The following is a 22,387-nucleotide window of genomic DNA, read 5'->3' as shown; positions in this document are numbered from 1 at the left end:
GGGCATCTTGTCAGAGGCCTTCTGAAAATCCAAGTACACAACATCTACTAATACTCCTTTGTCTATCCTGATTGTTAGTTCTTCAAAGAATTCCAACAGATTTGTCAGGCAGGATTTTCACTTGAGGAAACCATGTTGACTACGGCCTATTTTATCATGTGTCCCCAAGTACCCTGAGACCTCATCCTTAATAATCGACTTCAACATCTTCCCAACCATTGAGGTCAGACTAACTGGTCTATAGTTTCCTTTTTTCACCCTCCCTTCTTGAAGAGTGGAGTGACAGTTGCAATTTTCCAGTCTTACGGAACCATTCCCGAATCTAGTGAAAGATCATCACTAATGAACCCTGGGGTTTACACTGCCTGATCCAGGTGACTCATCCACCTTCAGACCTTTCAGTTTCCCAAGAACCTTCATCTTAGTAATGGTAACTTCACACACTTCTGCCCCTTGACCCCTGGAACTCCCACCACACTGCTAGCAAAGTCTGACACAAAATACTTGTTCAGTTCATCCACTATTTCATTGTCCCCATTACTACTATCTGTCCAGCATCGTTTTCCAGCGGTCCGATATCCACTCTTGCTTCTCCTTTACACTTACTGCATCTGGTGTTCTCTTTAATATTATTGGCCAGCTTACTTTTGTATTCTGTCTTTATCTTAATGACTTTTAATTGCCTTCTGTTGGTTTTTTCCTTGCGACTGTTTGGGGGGGGGGGGGGGGAGGTCTGTATACAACTCCCATTGGGGTCTTTATACCCTTGGAGTTCCTTAGCTCTATTCACAACGTCTTCCTGTGGGTCTTCTTGATACACTGTGTATTCTTGGACATTGAGCTCCCAGCTATAATCTTTCAGCCAGGATTCAGTGATGCCGACAATATCATACCTGCCAATCTGCAACTGTGCTACAAGTTTATTGACCTTATTCCATATACTGTACGCTTTCAGATACAACACCTTCAGTCATGTATTCACCCTTCTCAATTTCATCCAGCTTTTACGTTGCAACTCATCCTGTTGACTACAATTTTGCCCTATCATCAGCCTCTCATCACTATTCATTGCCTCTGTTTGTAAAACAGCTACCTCATCTTCAGCACTATTATCCGCCTTTCCTCCAATACTTCTTGTATTGAAACGGGAGAGGCCGTTAGTCAACTCAGAAACGGGAGGGGCCGTTAGTGAGCGCAGAAACGGGAGGGGCCGTTAGTCAACTCAGAAATGGGAGGGGCCGTTAGTCAACTCAGAAATGGGAGGGGCCGTTAGTCAACTCAGAAATGGGAGGGGCCGTTAGTGAGCGCAGAAACGGGAGGGGCCGTTAGTCAACTCAGAAATGGGAGGGGCCGTTAGTCAACTCAGAAATGGGAGGGGCCGTTAGTCAACTCAGAAATGGGAGGGGCCGTTAGTGAGCGCAGAAATGGGAGGGGCCGTTAGTGAGCGCAGAAATGGGAGGGGCCGTTAGTGAGCGCAGAAGCGGGAGGGGCCGTTAGTGAGCGCAGAAGCGGGAGGGGCCGTTAGTGAGCGCAGAAATGGGAGGGGCCGTTAGTGAGCGCAGAAGCGGGAGGGGCCGTTAGTGAGCGCAGAAATGGGAGGGGCCGTTAGTGAGCGCAGAAATGGGAGGGGCCGTTAGTGAGCGCAGAAACGGGAGGGGCCGTTAGTGAGCGCAGAAGCGGGAGGGGCCGTTAGTGAGCGCAGAAGCGGGAGGGGCCGTTAGTGAGCGCAGAAATGGGAGGGGCCGTTAGTGAGCGCAGAAATGGGAGGGGCCGTTAGTGAGCGCAGAAGCGGGAGGGGCCGTTAGTGAGCGCAGAAATGGGAGGGGCCGTTAGTGAGCGCAGAAATGGGAGGGGCCGTTAGTGAGCGCAGAAGCGGGAGGGACATTGAAGAGGCACATGGTGCTGCAGAGGCTGAAGGGATATGGGTCGTGTGTAGATTAGTTGCATTAGGCATTGTTAATTCAATTAGTCTGACACAACATCGTAGGCCTGAGTCCTTTCCTAAACAGTACTGTTCTATGTCAGAAATAGTTAATTATTTAAAAATGCTTAATGTACTCAACCCAAGTCAACATTGTTTTCTTCAAGAGATTAACAGTTGACAGCTCTTGTTCCATCCTTCCCCACACCCCCCTTGCTTTTTATACTGGCTGCCTCCCCTCTCTCAGGAGGTGTGGGGCAGGGAGTTTGAAGGAGACGTGTTGGGCAAGGTGCTTTTTAGGCAGAGTGGTGGACGTGACGGTGTAGCAGCACCACGCTATTACAGCTCAGTGTGTGAGTTCAGTTCCAATATTCTTTGTAAATCCTCCCTGTGGAATGCCAGGGTTCCCACTGGCTGTTCCAGTTTTCTCCCACAGTCCAAAGATGTACCAGGTAAGTCGTCTGGGGATTAGGTAGGGTTAAATCGGGGTTGCTGGACGGCGTGACTCAAAGAGACTGAAGGACCAGTTCTGCACTGCATCTCAATAAATAAATAAAGTCAAATTAAATAATATCTTTTAGTCCAGATGAAAGGGTTCGAGCCGGAATCCCAACAGTTCACTCCTCTCCTCTGCCTGGCCTGCCGAGTGCCCCCAGTGTGTGTACAGCGTGAAACCCCCGGGTTCCTTGGTAAACACTCTCCAGGCCTGCCAAACCCCTGAGATTGAGACAGCTCTGCCACACCAAACCCCAGTGCTGTGTAATTTGCTCCCCTTACAAATTTTTACCACTAAGTAACAGACAGTATATTGCTTATGATAAAAGGGATTATATTTATGAATCTTAACTGAAGGGTTAGTAAAGAAAAACAAAAAGAAAAGGGCCCGTTCTAATTAAAGAGTCGAAGTCGGAGCTCATGTTGAACTCGTGTCACTCACGAGCTGGGCCTCGGTCGGCAGGAAAGCTCACACCACCTTCCGAATGTCGCTCACTCGTAATCCGTCTCGAATGGGTCTCACGTCGGTTCATCCTACGAACAGTTCTCCCCAGTGTCCTGCCAGACCAAAAAAATTCCCAAGACCAACCATAGTGTCCCTCACCAAGAAAACCTCCCCCTAATTCTACCATCCTACTTGGATGGCACACATTCCTTATCTTCAACAATAACCCAAACAGGCTGCCAGCAGAACAGACCGCTCACACAGAACTGCTAAATGAAATACATGGAAACATAGAAAACCTACAACACTATACAGGCCCTTGGGCTCACAAAGCTGTGCCGAACTTGTCCCTACCTTAGAACTACCTAGGCTTTACCCATAACCCTCTATTTTTCTAAGCTCCATGTAGCCATCCAGGAGTCTCTTAAAAGACCCTATCGTTTCCGCCCCCACCACGGCTACTGGCAGCCCATTCCACACACTCACCACTCTCTGCGTAAAAAAACTTACCCCTGACATCTCTGTACCTATTTCCAAGCACCTTAAAACTATGCCCTCTCGTGCTAGCCATTTCAGCCCTGGGAAAAAGCCTCTGACTATCCACATGATCAATGCCTCTCATCATCTTATACCCCTCTATCAGGTCACCTCTCATCCTCCATCGCTCCAAGGAGAAAATGCTGAGTTCACTCAACCTATTCTCATAAGGCATGCTCCCCAATCCAGGCAACATCCTTGTAAATCTCCTCTGCACCCTTTCTATGGTTTCCACGTCCTTCCTGTAGTGAGGCGACCAGCATAATAGTGAAAATATGAACCAGTGCATTACTAAGATATAGCTGTTGATAGTGAATGTAGATGTTTGAAAGCTGGTGGACAAGGAGTGGGAGATGGAAGTTGTACAGGGGGGTGGCCATTTAAAGGAATAATGTCCACACAGCCAACTCTTGCTCGTAGTGTTTGTGTGGAATCTGTTATTTCAGCTTTTGGAAGTTTAAGCGTTCATTGTGAACACTCAGAATACTCTCCTCTATAGCAATGGGAAGATGCCAGAAACTTTTTGTAGCATTTCAAATGCAAATTCGTTAAGCTGTTCCAGGGAGTGGTTGGGCCTGGTGCCGGTTTCAGCTAAAAAACTGTCACTCACTCATCAGGCTCTTGAACCAGGGAGCTACCTTCACTCGCCCCATCGCTCAAATCTTCCCACAACCTGTAGGTTCACTTTCAAGGACACTTTATCTTGTGTTCTCGATATTTATTGCTCGTTTTATTTATTTATTTATTTATCTATTTATTTATTTATTTATTTATTTATTTATTTATTTAATTTTTATTACTTATTATGCATTTTTACACTTTGTTCTTTGTACATTGGGTGTCTGCCTGTCCTGTTGGGAGCAATCTTTCATACTACAAGATGATGCATCAAGTTTGGATTTGGTGACGTGCATATATGTAATTTGAGAAGAAATTCACATTGAACTTTTGAACTTTGAAAATGAAATTTATGTAGGAGTGTTGTAATAAATGGTTAATGGTTAGCTCAGAAGGGGTGTCCGAAAGAACTTGTCTATCTATCTCCCCCTCCCTGCCTCTCTCTCTCCATCCCTTCTTTCTCTCTCCCTCTCTCTTTACCTCTCTCTCTGCCTCTCTCCCCCTACCCCCTTCCCACCTCGCTACCCCCCCTCTTCCCCTCTCACCACTCTTGCCCTGCCTCCTACTCTGCACCTCCTTTCTCCTGAGGCTGCTGTTGGTGTGGGCTACCTGGGACCAGCATCTAACACACACCTTCCAGTAGGCTGGTGTTTCTTCAAGGAATATCTGAATTTGTTCAGATCACTTTTCCCAGCAAACAATTCCTCCTGCCGCAGCACGAAACAGTGCCTTCAGCAAAGGGGAGCATCAGCTGGTTGCACTGTGGATTTGGCACTGCACCAGTTCCCATTCGCTTCTTAGAACCTGGCACCTGAAACCCCAGCAACCCCTGCGGGCCCAGTCCTCCGTCTTTCCACACCAGTTTCCAGTAATCCAGCAGCCACAACTTTGGGAGAGAGCTACCTTACAAGGATAATTAGTGTAGTGGACCCTTGCCCCATCAGTGTAGGATAGTATACCCAAACTCCACTGGGAAGACCCAACTGACACCGGAAATCCAGAGAATTTTGGAGGTTCTCAGCAGGTCAGCAGGTCTCAGGCCGAGGCCCTTCATTAGCGCTGGAAAAGAAGGGAGCAGAAGTCAGAAAATGTTGGTATTAAAGTAGCTAGAAAAATCGAGGGATAAGACCATAAGATATAGAAGCAAACTTAGGCCATTTGACCGGTCGAGTCTGCTCTGACATTCCATTATGGCTGATCCATTTTCCCTCTCAACCCCAATCTCCTGGCTTCTCCCCATATCCCTTTGTGGTCTGACCGATCCAGAAACTATCAAACCTTAATGACATGGCCTCTGCAGCCACCTGTGGCAACAGATTTCTCACATTCACCACTCTCTGACGAAAGAAATTCTTCTTCGTCTCTATTCTAAATGGACACTCCTCTATGGTCCTAAATTCCCAAACCATAGGAAACATCCTCTCCACATCCACCCTATCGAGGCCTCTCAACATTCGATAGGTTTCAATGAAGTTATCTCTCGTTCTTCTGAATTCCAGTGAGTACAGGCCCAGAGCCATAAGTTTTTCAATCCCTGCATCATTTTCGGTAACCTCCTCTGGACCCTCTCCAATGTCAACACATCCTTTCTTAGACAGGAGGAGCAAACCTGCCCACAATACTCCCAATGAGGCCTCAGCTTTACATCCTTGCTTCTATATTCTAGTCCTCTTGTAATGAATGCTGACATGGTATTTGCTTTCCTTACCACTGACTCAAACTGCAAATTAACCTTTAGGGAATCCTGCACAAAGACTCCCAAGTACCTTTGATTTTTGAATTTGCTCCCCATTTAGAAAATGATATACACCTTTATTCCTTCTACATAAGTGCATAACCATACACTTCCCACACTGTATTCCATCTGCCGCTTCTTTGCCCGTTCTCCCAATCTGTCCTTCTGCAGCCTCTGCTTTCTCAACACTACCTGCCACTATCCAAATCATTGACATGTAATGCAAAAAGAATCGGTCCCAACACAGACCACTGTGGAACACCACTAGACACTGGCAGCCAGTCAGAAAATGCTCCTTTTATTTCCACTCTTTGCCTCCTGCTTTATCTATGCCAGAATCATTCCAGTAATATAATTTATTCTTAACTTGTTAAGCAGCCTCGTGTGGCACCTTACTGACGACCTTCTGAAAATCCAAGTACACAGCATCAACTGATTCTCCTGTCTATCCTGCTTGTTATTTCTTCAAAGAATTCCAATAGATTTGTCAGGCAAGATTTCACTTGAGGAAATCTTGCTGACGATAGTCTATTTTATCATGTGCCTCCAAGCACTCCGAAACCACGCCCTTAACAATTGACTCCAACACCTTCCCAGCCACTGAGCTGTATTAACTGGCCTGTAAGTGGCCACAGGGTTGGAACACCCAATCTAGTCTACCTGATCTCCTAGTAGACTCAATGGCAATTGCTCTTAAAAGCCATCTCGTAGGCATTCAGCAAGCTCTCTCTCTTACCACCCTGAGTCGGCCTCCATGTTGAAATCTCCCATGACTGTCATAACATTGCCCTTTTGACTCGCCTTTTCTATTTCCTGTTGTAACCTGTGGTCCACATCCCAGTTATTGTTGGGAGGCCTGTATGTAACTGCCATCATGGTCCTTTTACCCTTGCAGTTTCTTAATTCAGCCCACAAGGATTCAATGTTTTTCGGTCCTATGTCACATCTTTCTAATGATTTACCAGCAGAGCCACGCCACCCCCTCTGCCTACCTTCCTATCCCTCCGATACAGTGTGTGACCTTGGACATTCAGCTCCCAACTGCAACCATCCTTCAGTAATGGCCACATCATACCTGACAATCTGTAACAGTGCAACAAGATCATCCACCTTGTTTCTCCTACTGCATGCATTCAGAATAACACTGAGTACTGTATTTGCAGTGTTTTTATCCTGCACCCCTAATGCACTAATACTCACCCTTCTGTCTGCAGTTTTGTCCTATCACCTTCCTGACAGTCTGACTGCATGCTATCTTTGCTTTTTTAACATGTTCTATCCTGAGCCCCTTCTCTCTGTTTCCATTCCCCCACCAAATTAGAGTAGGCCCTCCCCAAAAGCGCTAACAAACCTGCCTGTGAGAATATCGGTCCCCCTTGTGTTCAGGTCAACCCGTCACTTTTGTACAGGTCATGCCTCCCACAGAAGAGATCCCAGTGATCCAAGAACCTGAAGCCCTGCCCCTTGCACCAGCTTCTCAGCCAAATCATCCTGTTTCTACCCTCATTGGCACATGGCACAGGCAGCAATCCAGAGATTACTACCCTGGAGGTCTTGTTCTGCCTAGCTCACTAAATTCTCTTTTCAAGACATATTTGATTTTCCTTCCTATGTCATTGGTACCAATAAGTACCAAGATATCTGGCTGCTCCCCCTCCCCCTCCAAAAGGCTGTGGACGTCCCTGACTCTGCCACCTGGGTGTCCCATTCACGTTCACAGAATCTCCTGTCTGTTCCCATCACTATCGAGTCCCCTATCACTACCGCTCCCCTCTTCTCCCTCTTTCCCTTCTGCACCACGGACCTGTGCTCATGATACATTTCCCGACGTTTCAATGTACATGTGATACATAAATAGGCTTTCCTCCCACAGTCCAAAGACGTACCAGTTAGTGGGTTAATTGGTCATTGCAAATTGTCCCGGATTAGGCAAGGGTTAAATGGGTTTGTTGGGTTGTGTGTCCCAAAGAGTCAAAAAGGCCTGTTCCACGCTGTTCTATACGTTCAAACTAAAATTTATTATCAGAGGTTACAACCCTGAGGTTCTTACCCTGCGGGCATACTTAGCAAATCCGTAGAACAATGACTGAACAGGATCAATGGACAACAAACTGTGCAAATATAAACAAATAGCAATAAATAACGAGCATGAAATGACAAGATAAAGAGTCCTTAAAGTGACACATCGATTGTGGGAACACCAGAAAGGGAAAAACCATGGCTGTATCACTGTCTGCTAAGGGGGGGTGAATATTCTGACAGGCTGCATCACTGTCCGGTATGGGGGGTGAATATTCTGACAGGCTGCATCACTGTCTGGTATATTGGGGTGAATATACTGACAGGCTGCATCACTGTCTGGTATGGGGGGTGAATATTCTGACAGGCTGCAACTCTGTCTGGTATGGGGGGGTGAATATTCTGACAGGCTGCATCACTGTCTGGTATGGGGGGTGAATATTCTGACAGGCTGCATCACTGTCTGGTTTGGGGGGGGGGTGAATATTCTGACAAGCTGCATCACTGTCTGGTATGGGGGGGGTGAATATTCTGACAGGCTGCAACTCTGTCTGGTATGTGGGGGTAAATATTCTGACAGGCTGCATCACTGTCTGGTATGGGGGGTGAATATTCTGACAGGCTGCAACTCTGTCTGCTATGGGGGGGGTGAATATTCTGACAGGCTGCATCACTGTCTGGTATGGGGGGGTGAATATTCTGACAGGCTGCATCACTGTCTGGTATGGGGGGTGAATATTCTGACAGGCTGCAACTCTGTCTGGTATGGGGTGGGTGAATATTCTGACAGGCTGCATCACAGTCTGCTATGGGGGGGGTGAATATTCTGACAGGCTGCATCACTGTCCGGTATGGGGGGGGGGGGAGTGAATATTCCGACAGGCTGTATCACTGTCTGGTATGGGGGGTGAATATTCTGACAGGCTGCATCACTGTCTGGTATGGGGGGGGTGAATATTCTGACAGGCTGCATCACTGTCTGGTATGGGGGGTGAATATTCTGAGGCTGCATCACTGTCTGGTATGGGGGGGTGAATATTCTGACAGGCTGCATCACTGTCTGGTATGGGGGGTGAATATTCTGACAGGCTGCATCACTGTCTGGTATGGGGGGGTGAATATTCTGACAGGCTGCATCACTGTCTGGTATGGGGGTTGAATATTCTGAGGCTGCATCACTGTCTGGTATGGGGGGGTGAATATTCTGACAGGCTGCATCACTGTCTGGTATGGGGGGGGTGAATATTCTGACAGGCTGCATCACTGTCTGGTATGGGGGGTGAATATTCTGAGGCTGCATCACTGTCTGGTATGGGGGGGTGAATATTCTGACAGGCTGCATCACTGTCTGGTATGGGGGGGGTGAATATTCTGACAGGCTGCATCACTGTCTGGTATGGGGGGGTGAATATTCTGACAGGCTGCATCACTGTCTAGTATGGGGGGTGAATATTCTGACAGGCTGCATCACTGTCTGCTATGGGGGTTGAATATTCTGAGGCTGCATCACTGTCTGGTATGGGGGGGTGAATATTCTGACAGGCTGCATCACTGTCTGGTATGGGGGGTGAATATTCTGACAGGCTGCATCACTGTCTGGTATGGGGGGGTGAATATTCTGACAGGCTGCATCACTGTCTGGTATGGGGGTTGAATATTCTGAGGCTGCATCACTGTCTGGTATGGGGGGGTGAATATTCTGACAGGCTGCATCACTGTCTGGTATGGGGGGGGTGAATATTCTGACAGGCTGCATCACTGTCTGGTATGGGGGGGGTGAATATTCTGACAGGCTGCATCACTGTCTGGTATGGGGGGGGTGAATATTCTGACAGGCTGCATCACTGTCTGGTATGGGGGGTGAATATTCTGACAGGCTGTATCACTGTCTGGCATGGGGGGTGAATATTCTGACAGGCTGCATCACTGTCTGGTATGGGGGGTGAATATTCTGACAGGCTGCATCACTGTCTGGTATATTGGGGTGAATATACTGACAGGCTGCATCACTGTCTGGTATGGGGGGTGAATATTCTGACAGGCTGCATCACTGTCTGGTATGGGGGGGTGAATATTCTGACAGGCTGCATCACTGTCTGGTATGGGGGTTGGTGAGGGCTACTGCACAGGATTGAAAGGAGCCGCAGAAAGTTGTAAAATTAATCAGCTCCATCTTGGGTACTAGCCTCCATAGTACCCAAGACATCTTCAAAGAGTGGTGCCTCGGAAAGCTGATGTCCATTATTCAGGAACCCATCACCCAGAACATGCTGTCTTCTCGTGGTTATCGTTAGGAAGGAGGTACAGAAGTCTGAAGGCACACACACAATGATTCAGGATCAGCTTCTTCCCCTCTGCCATCTGATTCCTAAATGGAGAATGAACCCTTGAAGACTGCTTCACTTTTATTATTTCTGTTTTTGCACTTTTTAATTTAGCTATTTTATACTTTAATTGATTTGCATTGTACGGCTGCTGCTAAGTTAACAAATTTCACAACATATGCTGTTGATATTTTACCTGAACCTGTGTGTGTGAATGTGATTTTTATCAATAAATTAACAAGTATAATGTTTTTGTGTTACATGTGAAGATCTGATCACATTTTAGGTCATTTTTATGCAAAAACAAAACAGGGTTTTAAATAAAAGCAGGGTTCACAAACTTTCTGGCACCCCTGTATATGTATATGTACTTTGACAAGGGGCCGGCCGAGGGAGCATGGGGGTGACTGTTTAACTGCCCAAGTGGTGATCTGACACACTGAGCCCCTGCTGTCTGTAACCCTCAACCTTTCCCAATGTTTTATGGTATAAACCCAGACCAGGATTATTTGAGGGAGTTTCACTGTGCTTGGGGTGTGTTTTGGATACTGGTCTGTCCTTTATGACTGACGGTGAACGTGTTGCATGCCTTGTCTTTGCAGCCTCTTTGATATGGGTGGAGAGTACTACTGCTATGGGTCAGACATCACCTGCTCCTTTCCAGCCAACGGCAGGTTCACTCCCGAGCAGCGCGATGTCTATCAAGCCGTTCTGAAAGCTTCGCGGGCAGTGCTGAGCGCCATCAAACCAGGTACGGTGATGTCTCCCTCAGTACCACCCTTTGACCAGGTTCTTTACGTCTCCCTCCCTGACTCTAGAGTTGCTTGCTTCTTGATTTAACAGATGCTATTCCATCCAAACATCTTCATTTTACACTGTTAAATCCTCATCCATAAATCATAGGGGTAGGATTATGCAGTTCAGCCCGTCGAGTCTGTTCTGGCATTCCATCAAGGCTTGCTTTCTTATTTATTTATCCTCCTTCCCCATTCTCCTGTCTTTTCCCATAACCTTTGACATCACAGACTAAGCAAGAACCTCCACTTTAAGTAGACTCAGTGACGGCCTTCACAGCCATCCGTGACAATGAGTTCCACAGATTCACTGCCCTCTGGATAAGAAATTCCTCCTCATCTCTATTCTAAACAAACGTCCCTCTATTCTGAAGTTGAGCCCTCTGGTCCTAGACTCCCCACTGTAGGAAATGTCCTCTCCACAACAGTCTACTCTGAGGCTGTGCCCTCTGGTCCTAGACTCCCCACTGTAGGAAATGTCCTCTCCACAACAGTCTACTCTGAGGCTGTGCCCTCTGGTCCTAGACTCCCCACCGTAGGAAATGTCCTCTCCACAACAGTCTACGCTGAGGCTGTGCCCTCTGGTCCTAGACTCCCCACCGTAGGAAATGTCCTCTCCACAACAGTCTACTCTGAGGCTGTGCCCTCTGGTCCTAGACTCCCCACCGTAGGAAATGTCCTCTCCACAACAGTCTACGCTGAGGCTGTGCCCTCTGGTCCTAGACTCCCCACCGTAGGAAAAGTCCTCTCCACAACAGTCTACTCTGAGGCTGTGCCCTCTGGTCCTAGACTCCCCACTGTAGGAAATGTCCTCTCCACAACAGTCTACTCTGAGGCTGTGCCCTCTGGTCCTAGACTCCCCACTGTAGGAAATGTCCTCTCCACAACAGTCTACTCTGAGGCTGTGCCCACTGGTCCTAGACTCCCCACCGTAGGAAATGTCCTCTCCACAACAGTCTACTCTGAGGCTGTGCCCTCTGGTCCTAGACTCCCCACTGTAGGAAATGTCCTCTCCACAACAGTCTACTCTGAGGCTGTGCCCTCTGGTCCTAGACTCCCCACTGTAGGAAATGTCCTCTCCACAACAGTCTACTCTGAGGCTGTGCCCTCTGGTCCTAGACTCCCCACCGTAGGAAAAGTCCTCTCCACAACAGTCTACTCTGAGGCTGTGCCCTCTGGTCCTAGACTCCCCACTGTAGGAGATGTCCTCTCCACAACAGTCTACTCTGAGGCTGTGCCCTCTGGTCCTAGGCTCCCCACCGTAGGAAATGTCCTCTCCACAACAGTCTACTCTGAGGCTGTGCCCTCTGGTCCTAGACTCCCCACTGTAGGAAATGTCCTCTCCACAACAGTCTACTCTGAGGCTGTGCCCTCTGGTCCTAGACTCCCCACTGTAGGAAATGTCCTCTCCACAACAGTCTACTCTGAGGCTGTGCCCTCTGGTCCTAGACTCCCCACTGTAAGAAACGTCCACTCTATCCAGGCCTTTCAGTATTCTACCATCATAAATTCATAGAAAGTTGTGGGACTCAGCCGTATGTACAAGGGAGTCCTGGAGTTTATTTTGAGATATAGCAGGGGGTAGGTCATTCCACACCATCAAAGACCCTAACCTAATGATGAACCCTAACCTAATCACCGGTCAGCTTATTGCACGATGACAAATTAACCTACCCGGTACATCTGTGGACTGTGGATTAGAAACACAGGGGTGAAATATACAGACTCCTCATGGAGGATGCCAGGATTGAACATCCGACCTCCGCAACACCCTGAGCTTGTAATAGTATTGGGCCAATCATCATGGTGACCATCTGGCCTGAGGTACGTCCAGGGATTTAACGGTGTTGAGAGTTTCTGCCTCCAGCAACTTCCCAAGCATCCACAGGGGTCCCCAGGATGAGTAACATTCTCCAGCTCCCCTCGAGTTCCTTTTACAGTCCTTCCCCAAGTTACGGATCTGTTTCTGGGAACTCCTCGTATCCCAGACGGTTTGCCAGCCGGAATTATGCCTGTAGTAGCCAAGTGCATCCCGCCTCACCACCCGCACTCCTCCACACGCACAGACTCATAACCTTAGGAAAGACCCGTACTGATTAGCTGGAGGCTTTGTCCTCAAGATGCCCTTTCGTGACCTCTTCTTTTAAATATGATTAAATTGAAGATAAGTATTAAAAAGGTTGACTTTATTTGTCACATGAACATTGAAACATACCATGAAATGCACGTGTCGAATCAAATTAGTGAGGACACGCTGGCGGCAGCTCGTAAGTGCTGCCTTGTGTCCGACACAAAAGTAGCATCCCCACAACTCACTCACCCTGACCCACGTGTCGTGGGAACCAGGGCTCTCCACAGTCACGGGGAGAACATACAAACTCCTACAGACAGTGGCAGGAATTGAAGCCAGGTTGTTGGTGCTGTAAAGTGTTGCATATCCCTCTCCTTTGTTTTGCGATTATTTCCTTAATTAATACTGATGCACCCACATTTCTAAGAGCACACCCACTACTGACCCTTTCCACCTTCTAATGGTTTTGGATTCTGTTCACAGCTCCTTCTGCTGCTCTTGCACTCTCCAAGCTCACTCTCTCGGCTCCCACCCTTTAACTCCTGGGTTTTTATGGGTTTGTGGGTTTGTATTCAATGCTTCGTGAGTGTAAACGAGGTAAATGTTTGGCCGAACCACTGTGTAAGTTAAATACTCAGATCACTGACATGTGATGGAACATGTTGTCCTGTGTCATCAATACATGAAAATTACTAAGTTACAAAATAAGAAAGTTGTTCAAAAGGCGAATAGTGAGGCGTGTTCATTGTGGCCAAGGGGAAGCAGCTGTTCAGATATGTATTTATTGACATGCAGTCCTTGAAGCCACGCTGCCCAGCAATTCCCCTGTCCCTCCTAGTCTGAACACATGACAATTTACAATGACCAGTTAGCCCACCAACCCACACGTCTTTGGACTGTGGGAGGAAACCCGCGGTCATGGGGAGAACGTACAAACTCATCACAGGCAGCGTGGGGAAATGAACTGGATGCCTGTACAACCATGTGCTATCTGCTACACGACCAGGTGCTGTCCGCAGCATGACCATGCCACATTAATTATGTGACTTCAGACTCCCATGTCTCCTCCCTGATGGTAGCAATGAGAAGAGGGGTCTTCAGGCACCTGTCCCTCCTCCCTGATGGTAGTAATGAGAAGAGGGGTCTTCAGGCACCTGTCCCTCCTCCCTGATGGTAGCAATGAGAAGAGGGGTCTTCAGGCACCTGTCCCTCCTCCCTGATGGTAGCAATGAGAAGAGGGGTCTTCAGGCACCTGTCCCTCCTCCCTGATGGTAGCAATGAGAAGAGGGGTCTTCAGGCTCCTGTACCTTGTCCCTGGTGGTAGAAATGAGAAGATTTGTTGGTTTATTATTGTCACATGTACTGGGATACTGTGAAGCGTTTGTCTTGCAAACTGTTCATGTAGATCAGATCCTTACACAATGTATTCAAGTAAAACAATAACAGAATGCAGAATAGTTGCAGAGGAAGTGCAGGAAGGGCAGATTTAAGTTTATTTGTTTATTTAGAGCTACAGCATGAAACAGGCCCTTCCAGCCCACTGACCCATGTATTTAATCTTGGTCTAATCACGGGACAGTTTTCATTCACCAGTGTACGAAGAGAGAGTGGGTAGGCGGAGTGGGATCTTTGAATACGCTAGCTGTTTTACAGAGGCACTGACAATTACAGTCTTTAATGATGGATGTTGTCCACTTGAAAACTGTCTCTTGAAGATATAGTCAATGGTGGGCCACTGATGGACCTGGTTGACGTGGAGACTTCGGGCTGGTGAATTAGTGCTCAGTCAGGGGTTTAGGAAAAACTTAGGGCAGAAGGGAGCCGGGGGTAGGTCTGCCAATTGAAAGAAATAGAACTGGAGAGAACAGTTCCTTTCCCCAAGCAGTAAAGCTGATAGAAACATAGAAAATAGGTGCAGGAGTAGGCCAGCCTGCACCGCCATTCAGTATGATCATGGCTGACCATCCAACTCAGAACCCTGTATCTGCTTTCTCTCCATACCCCCTGATCCCTTTAGCCACAAGGGCCATATCTAACTTCCTCTTAAATATAGCCAATGAACCAGCCTCAACTGTTTCCTGTGGCAGAGAATTCCACAGATTCACCACTCTCTGTGTGAAGAAGTTTTTCCTCATCTTGTTCCTAAAAGGCTTCCCCTTTATCCTTAAACTGTGACCCCTCGTTCTGGACTTCCCCAACATCGGAAACAATCTTCCTGCATCTAGCCTGTCCAATCCCTTTAGAATTTTATACGTTTCAATAAGATCCCCCCTCAATCTTCTAAATTCCAGTGAGTGATCAACACCTCCACCCACAAACTCAACCCTCCACACCCCCAACCACCACTACTTTATCATTTCCTGTCAGTCACCTTTCACACATGTATATCTGTTTATTTATGTACTTGCTATCTTATGTGTTTATATTTAATGTGTTTTTATTATTATATTTGTTATCGTGTATTTTTTCAAATCCACAGTAACAATTATTTTGTTCTTTACATTTGTGTACTGTAAATGACATTAAACAATCTTATATCATAAGACCATAGGACATAGGAGCAGAATTAGGCCATTCAGCCCATCAAATCTGCTCCACCATTTCATCATGGCTGATTTATTATCCTTCTCAATCCTATTCAACCTGTAACCTTTGACAGCCTGACTAATCAAGAACCTAACACCCTCCACTTTAAATATACTCAATGACTTGCCTTTAACATCTGTCTGTGGCAATGAATTCCACAGATTCACCACCCTCTGGCTAAAGAAACTCCTCCTCATCTCTGTTCTAAATGGACATCCCTCAATTCTGAGGCTGTCTCCTCCGGTCATAGTCTCCCCTACATAGGAAACATCCTCTCCACATCCACTCTATCATTATTTGATAGCTTTCAATGAGAAACCCCCTCCCCCCATTCTTCTAAACTCTAGCAAGTAAAGGCTCTGTGCCATCAAATGTTCCACACATGATAACCCTTTCATTCCCAGTATCATTCTCATGAGCCTCCTCTGGACTCTCTCCAATGTCAGCACAGCCTTTCTTTGATAAGGGAACCAAAGCTGCTCAGATACTCCAAGTGTGGTCTGACCGATGCCTCACAAAGCCACAGCATTACATCCTTACTCTCATATTCTAGTCTTCTCAAAAGTAATGCAACATTACATTTGCCTTCATTACCACTGATTCAATGCACAAACTAACCTTTAGGGAATCCTGCACAAAGACTGCAAGTCCCTTTGCACCTCAGATTTTTGACTTTTTTTCCCTGTTTAGAAAATAGTCTAACCTTTATTTCTTCTCCAAAGTGCATGACCATACACTTCTCTACAGTACATTCCATCTGCCACTTCTTTGCCCAGTCTCTCAATCTGTCTGTCCTTCCGCAGACTCCCCGCTTCCTCAGCACTACCTGCTTCTCCACCAGTCTTCATATTGTCTGCAAGCTTGGGCACAAAGCATTCAGTTCTATTATCCAAATCATTGACATATAACATGAAAAGAATTGGTCCCAACACAGACCCCTGTGGCATACCACTAGACACCAGCAGCCAACCAGATAAAGCTCCCTTTATTCCCTCTCTTTGCCTCTTGCCAATCAACCACTGCTCTATCCATGTTAGAATCTTCTCTGTAATGCCATGGGTTCCTAGCTTGTTAAACACCTTGTCAAAGGACTTCTGAAATTGCAAGTATACAGCATCAAGCAATTCTTCTCTGTCTATCCTGCTTGTTATTTCTTCAAAGCATTCTAACAGACTTGTCAGAAAAGATTTTCCCATAGGAAAACCATGCTTACTTTGGCCTGCTTTTGTACCCCAAAACTACATCCTTAACAATTGACTCCAACATCTTCCCTACCATTGAAGTCAGGCTAACTAACCTATAATTTCCTTTCTTCTGCCTCCCTCCCTTTTTGAAGAATGAAGTGACATTTGCAATTTTCCGGTCCTCTGGAACCATTCCAGAATCTAGACATTCTTGAAAGATCATTACTAATGCCTCCACAATCTCTTTCAATGTAGTCCATCTGGTGCAGAAGACTTATCTACCTTCAGACCTTTCAGCTTCCCAAGCACTGAATCTTGAAAGCAGACATCTCAGAGGTTACAGAGTTATCCTGTCAGATCGTGGAGATCAGTTTACAGCTGCAAACCTTAGTTCCATGGGTCTGCATATAGCATCAGCAATTAGGTTGCCTGTTGGGATGTCTATGGTGGGTGAACAGACTCCTTATCCAAACAGTGTTCTTCTCTGCACAGAACTATCCCAGAGCCACCACTCTCTCAAAGTGGACACAGCAGCCCCTCATCTGGCTGACCCCTGTGTCAATGGGATGGACTTGCTCCTGGACACAGGTGTCAGTGTGGGAATTAAACTCTGAGCTTTCATGGGTCAACCCTGGAATCTGACTGGTGTGTTATTGGAAAGGGTGCGGAGGCAGAATAAAAGGGGAACTGCATAAATAGATGGAAAGGAAGTCTGCGTGGGCTGTGAGCGGGAGTGCTGAAATGGGGTTAGGGGAGGAAGAGGCACAGCCTATCGGTTCTGCACCACGGTTTAACACAACATGGTGCTCAGCACCGGCTGTAACTGTTCCCCAGCCCATGAGTGTGAGAGTCAGAGTCCTGGGGATGGAGGTAGGGGTGTGTGGGTGTGTGGTGAGGGGGCTTCTTGTTGTTATTGTTTGTGTTGCTCTGTTGAACACGGTGAACATGGCCATGCTGGGATGGGTGGCGACATTTGCGGGCCGCCCCAGGCTGCGTTTGTGGTTAACACAAATGATGCATTTCATTGTATGGTGAAATGCATTGTTTGAGTTTTGAACAACACAACCAGACGATGTTCCACTCTGATTGTAATAATAGATCTGAAAATATCAAATATTGATCCTTCTCTCCTTCAAATGGTATTGGACTTGATTTATTATCGTCACATGTGGAAGTACAGTGAAAAGCTTCTCTTGCTACTCCTCATACGGATGAGATGCATTAAAGTAGAACAAAGCAAAACGGTAACAATGCAGAATCAAGTGGAAATACTTATGCAGATTGAGTACCCCTTATCCAAAATGCTTGAGGTCGGAAATATTTCAGACTTTGAATGTTGGAATATATAATGAGATAGCTTGGGATCGGAATCATTTCTGACATTGGTAAGCAGTCTTTATCTTACACTTGTTCATCACACGTATATACTGAAGAAGCTATAGTGTGATAGATTTTCATCAGCAATGATCTTGGCAAACACTTCAATGAATTTCTGTGCTGTTTCATGATCAGCAGATACTTTAATTGTAATCCATGCCTTTGCTTAAACTTCTGCAACCAGCCTATTCAAAATTACCATAAGACATGGGAGCAGAATTAGGCCATTTGGCCCATCAAGTCTGCCACCATTCAATCATGGCTGATCATTTTTTCTCCCCCTCCTCAGCTCCACTCCCCAGTCTTCTCCTCGTAACCTTCAATGCCCTGTCCAATCAAGAACTTATTAAGCTCTGCTTTAAGTACACCTAACAGCCTGGCCTCCACAGCTGCCTGTGGTAATAAATTCCACAAATTCACTACCCTCTGGCTAAAGAAATTTCTGCATCTCTCTGTTTTGAAAGGATGCCCCTTTATCCTGAGGCTATGCCCTCTTGTTCTAGACTCTCCCACCATGGGAAACATCCTCTTTGCATTTTCTCTGTCTAGACCTTTCAACATTTGAAAGGTTTCAATGAGACTCCCCCTCATCCTCCAAAATACCAGTGAGTACGGACCTAGAGCCACCAAGCGTTCCTCGTGTGATAAGCCTTCATTCCTGCAATCATTCTGGTGAACTCTTGGACCCTCTCTAATCCCAGCACATCTTTTCTTAGATGAGGAGCTCAAAACTGTTGACAATATGTAAGATGAGACCTCACCAGTGCCTTATAAAGCCTCAGCATCATATGCCTGATCTTGAATTCTAGACCTCTTGAAATGAATGCTAACAGTGCATTTGCCTTCTTCACCACTGACTCAACCTGCAAGTTAACCTTGAGGGAATTCTGCGCAAGGACTCCCAAATCCCTTTGGATCTCAGATTTTTGGATTTTCTCCCCGTTTAGAAAATAGTCTGCACATTTATTTCTACTACCAAAAGCGCTTGACCTTGCATTTTCCAACATAGCATTTCATTTGCATTTCAAAAATCTGAGGTGCAAAGGGACTTGCAGTCTTTGTGCAGGATTCCCTAAAGGCTAGCTTGCGGATTGAGTCAGTGGTAATGAAGGCAAATGTAATGTTGCATTAATTTTGAGAAGACTAGAATATGAGAGTAAGGATGTAATGCTGTGGCTTTGTGAGGCATCGGTCAGACCACACTTGGAGTATCTGAGCAGCTTTGGTTCCCTTATCTAAAAAAGGGTGTGCTGACATTGGAGAGAGTCCAATGCTCTAACTACCTTTCCTGTAATACCACGGACTCTTAACTTGGGAAGCAGCCTCATGTGTGATGCCTTGTCAAAGGCCTTCTGAAAGTCCAAATAAACAACATCCAACACATCCCCTCTGTCTACCCTACTTGTAATCTCCTCAAAGAATTAAACTCCCTAATCACCTCCAGTTCATTACATTACACCCAATGATTGGTTCCCTAACAGGCTCAACAAAAAGCTCCTCTAAAGAGCCATCTCATCGGCATTTAACAAACTTACTCTCTTGAAATCCATTACCACCCTGATTTTCCCAAGCGACATGCATATTAAGATCTCCCATGAACATTGTCGTTTTGACATGCCTTTTCTATTTCCCATTGTAATCTGTGGTCCACATCCCAGCTACTGTTGGGACGCCTGTATACAACTGCCATCAGGGTCCTTTTACCCTTGCAGTTTCTTAACCCAACCTACAAGGTTTCAACAACTTCTGACCCTATGTCACATCTTTCTACTGATTTGATGCCATTCTTTACCAGCAGAGCCACACCACCCCCTCTGCCTACCTTCCTATCCTTCTAATACAATGTGGGACCTTAGACATTCAGCTACAAACAACAACCATCCTTCAGCCACGATTCAGTGATGGCCACAACATCATACCTGGCGATCTGTAATAGTGTAACAAGATCATCCACCTTATTTCTTATACTCTGTGCATTGAGATATCACACTTTGAGTACTGCATTTGCTATCCTTTTTGATTCTGCATCCCTAATACACTGATGCTCGCCCTGCTGGCTACAATTTTGTCCTATCAACTGCCTGCCTTTCCTGATAGTCTGACTGCATGCTATCTTTGCTTCTGTACCATCCATTCTATCCTAAGTTCCTTCTCTCCGGTTCCTACCCCCCTGCCAACCCTCCCCAACGGCTCTAACAAACCTACCTGGGAAAGTATTTGTCCCCCTCGGGTTCTGGTGCAACCTGTCACTTTTGTACAGGTCATGCCTCCCCCAGAACAGATCCCAATGATCCAAGAAGCTGAAGCTCTGCCCCCTGCACCAGCTTCTCAGTCACACATTAATCTGCCAAATCATCATCTATCTCCCCTCACTGGCTCATACCACAGGCAGCAATCCAGAAATTACTAGCTTGGAGGTCCTGCTTCTCAGCCTTCTACCTAGCTCTCTAAATTCTCTTTTCAAAACTTCTTTGTTTTTCCTTCCTATGTCGTTGGTACCAATATCTACCAAGACATCTGGGTACTCTTCCTTCCCCTCCAATCTGAGACGTTCCTGACCCTGGCATCAGGGAGGCAACACACCATCTGGGTGTCCCGTTCATGTCCACAAGGTCTCCTGTCTTTTCCCCTCACTATTGAGCCCCCATCACTACCACTCCCCTCTTCTCCCTCTTTTCCCTTCTGCACCACGGATCAGTGCCAGTAACCTGGTCTCCGTGGCGTTCCCCTGGGAGGTAATCTTCCACAACAGTATAGTTATTATTGAGGGGAATGGCCACAGGAGTGATCTGCGCTAACTGCCTGTTCACATGTCCATTTCTCCTGACAGTCTCCCAGATACTCACCTCCTGCAACTTCAGGGTGACCACTTCCCCATAACTTTGATCAGTTATATCCTCACTCTCCCATACAAACTGAAGATCATCCAGCTGTGGTCTTCGAGGAGCTGCAGCCAGATGCACTTCACATAGATGTAGTTCCCTGGGGGACTGGGTGTCCCAGGAGTCCAAGATCCAGCATGAAGAACACACAACGGCCATTTACTACACTAGGTAGGAGAGGAAAAAAAACCTTAACAGAAGCTTACCCAGAGCCAACGCCTCTTCAGAGCCGAAGCCTCCTTTGAGCCAAAGCCCGACACTCCCACTCTCACCACTGGCCACCCTGCTTATCCTTTCTGTACTTTTAAACCAGCATCTCCAATCTGTGAGAAACTTCATCATTGTGGCCTGTTCCCACTGCTGATTGGGCCATCAGAATGAGCCTGAACACCCGTAAAACTCCCCTTTTAAACCAGCATCGCCGACCTGCCAATGCACCTCATCGCTATGCTCAGCTCCCAGCGCTGATTGGGCCTGATGCTCACGAAGTTCTCTTTTTAAACGAGCTTTGCTGAGGTTCGATTTTCAATTTGTGATGATAGATATTTGCTTGTTTCATGATCGGCATACTGTTAAGACAAATATGTTCACTCCAGTGCTGACAAATTCACTCTTTCAATAACATAATAAGATCTTCATTTTTTGCTTTATACAGTGTTTTTTTTTTAATTTTTCATTAATTTCTGTTCAATATGAGGTCATTTCTCAGAACTGTCTGTCGTGTAGAGAGACCTGCGCGTCGCCTGGGAATCTTCCCGGTGTCTTGTAGAATTTTCCCATTTGTGATGTCATGTCAAATTGGGATGTTTGAATTTTGAGTAAGTGGTTCTCATATTTATAATAATCCAGCTTCCACCACTTGATTTGAAATTCAAGGTTATTTAAAGTAATTTCCAGTACACAAGTGTAAAGGAGAATGAAATAATTGTTACTCTGGATTTGATGCAGCACAAAAAAACACAGTAAGATAAAGAGCACAGTAATAAAAAACACACAGTAATACATAAGGTGAGTCCAAGAGGGAAAGGTGAAGTTGGGAAGACAATTTCGGAGATTCACCACTCTCTGCCAGAAGAAATTCCCACACTGCTCATTTGTACTGGCCAGCTCCCTCTCGGCTAGTTCTGTCCCCTTGTTTTGAGGGTGGGTCGTGTGGGAAGCCCTGCCAATGAGCCAGCCTGGTGCAGTGGGCCGAGAGTTCTTGTTCTTTCCCTTGAGATTCTTTGAACTTAGCTCCAGTTGTTTGTTATTGGTAGGATGGTATTTTTAGTTTCACGGGTCTGAGAGACGCTGTGTGCCTGTGTCAGCTGAAAATCTGCTGTGTCAGCCTTCCCGAAGGTCCAATGTCCCTGTGGTCAGGGGAATGTTGTCCTTATGATCCCTGTACCAGGGCTGCCAA

At 46.5% G+C, this 22,387-nt stretch overlaps 1 protein-coding gene across 1 annotated transcript in view; it reads left to right on the top strand.

The window, feature by feature from the left end:
- pepd (peptidase D) overlaps positions 1 to 22,387 on the top strand; it is a 181,015-nt gene that overhangs the window by 122,172 nt on the left and 36,456 nt on the right. Inside the window, exon 12 of the mRNA XM_059993348.1 lies at positions 10,697 to 10,845. Coding sequence (XP_059849331.1) covers positions 10,697 to 10,845 — 149 coding nt within the window. The remainder of the gene's footprint in view (positions 1 to 10,696; positions 10,846 to 22,387) is intronic.

The sequence above is a fragment of the Hypanus sabinus genome, chromosome 17 (genome assembly GCF_030144855.1).
Source record: "Hypanus sabinus isolate sHypSab1 chromosome 17, sHypSab1.hap1, whole genome shotgun sequence".
In the NCBI taxonomy this organism is placed as follows: Eukaryota; Metazoa; Chordata; class Chondrichthyes; order Myliobatiformes; family Dasyatidae; genus Hypanus; species Hypanus sabinus.
This window is presented reverse-complemented; position numbering and strand designations above follow the sequence as displayed.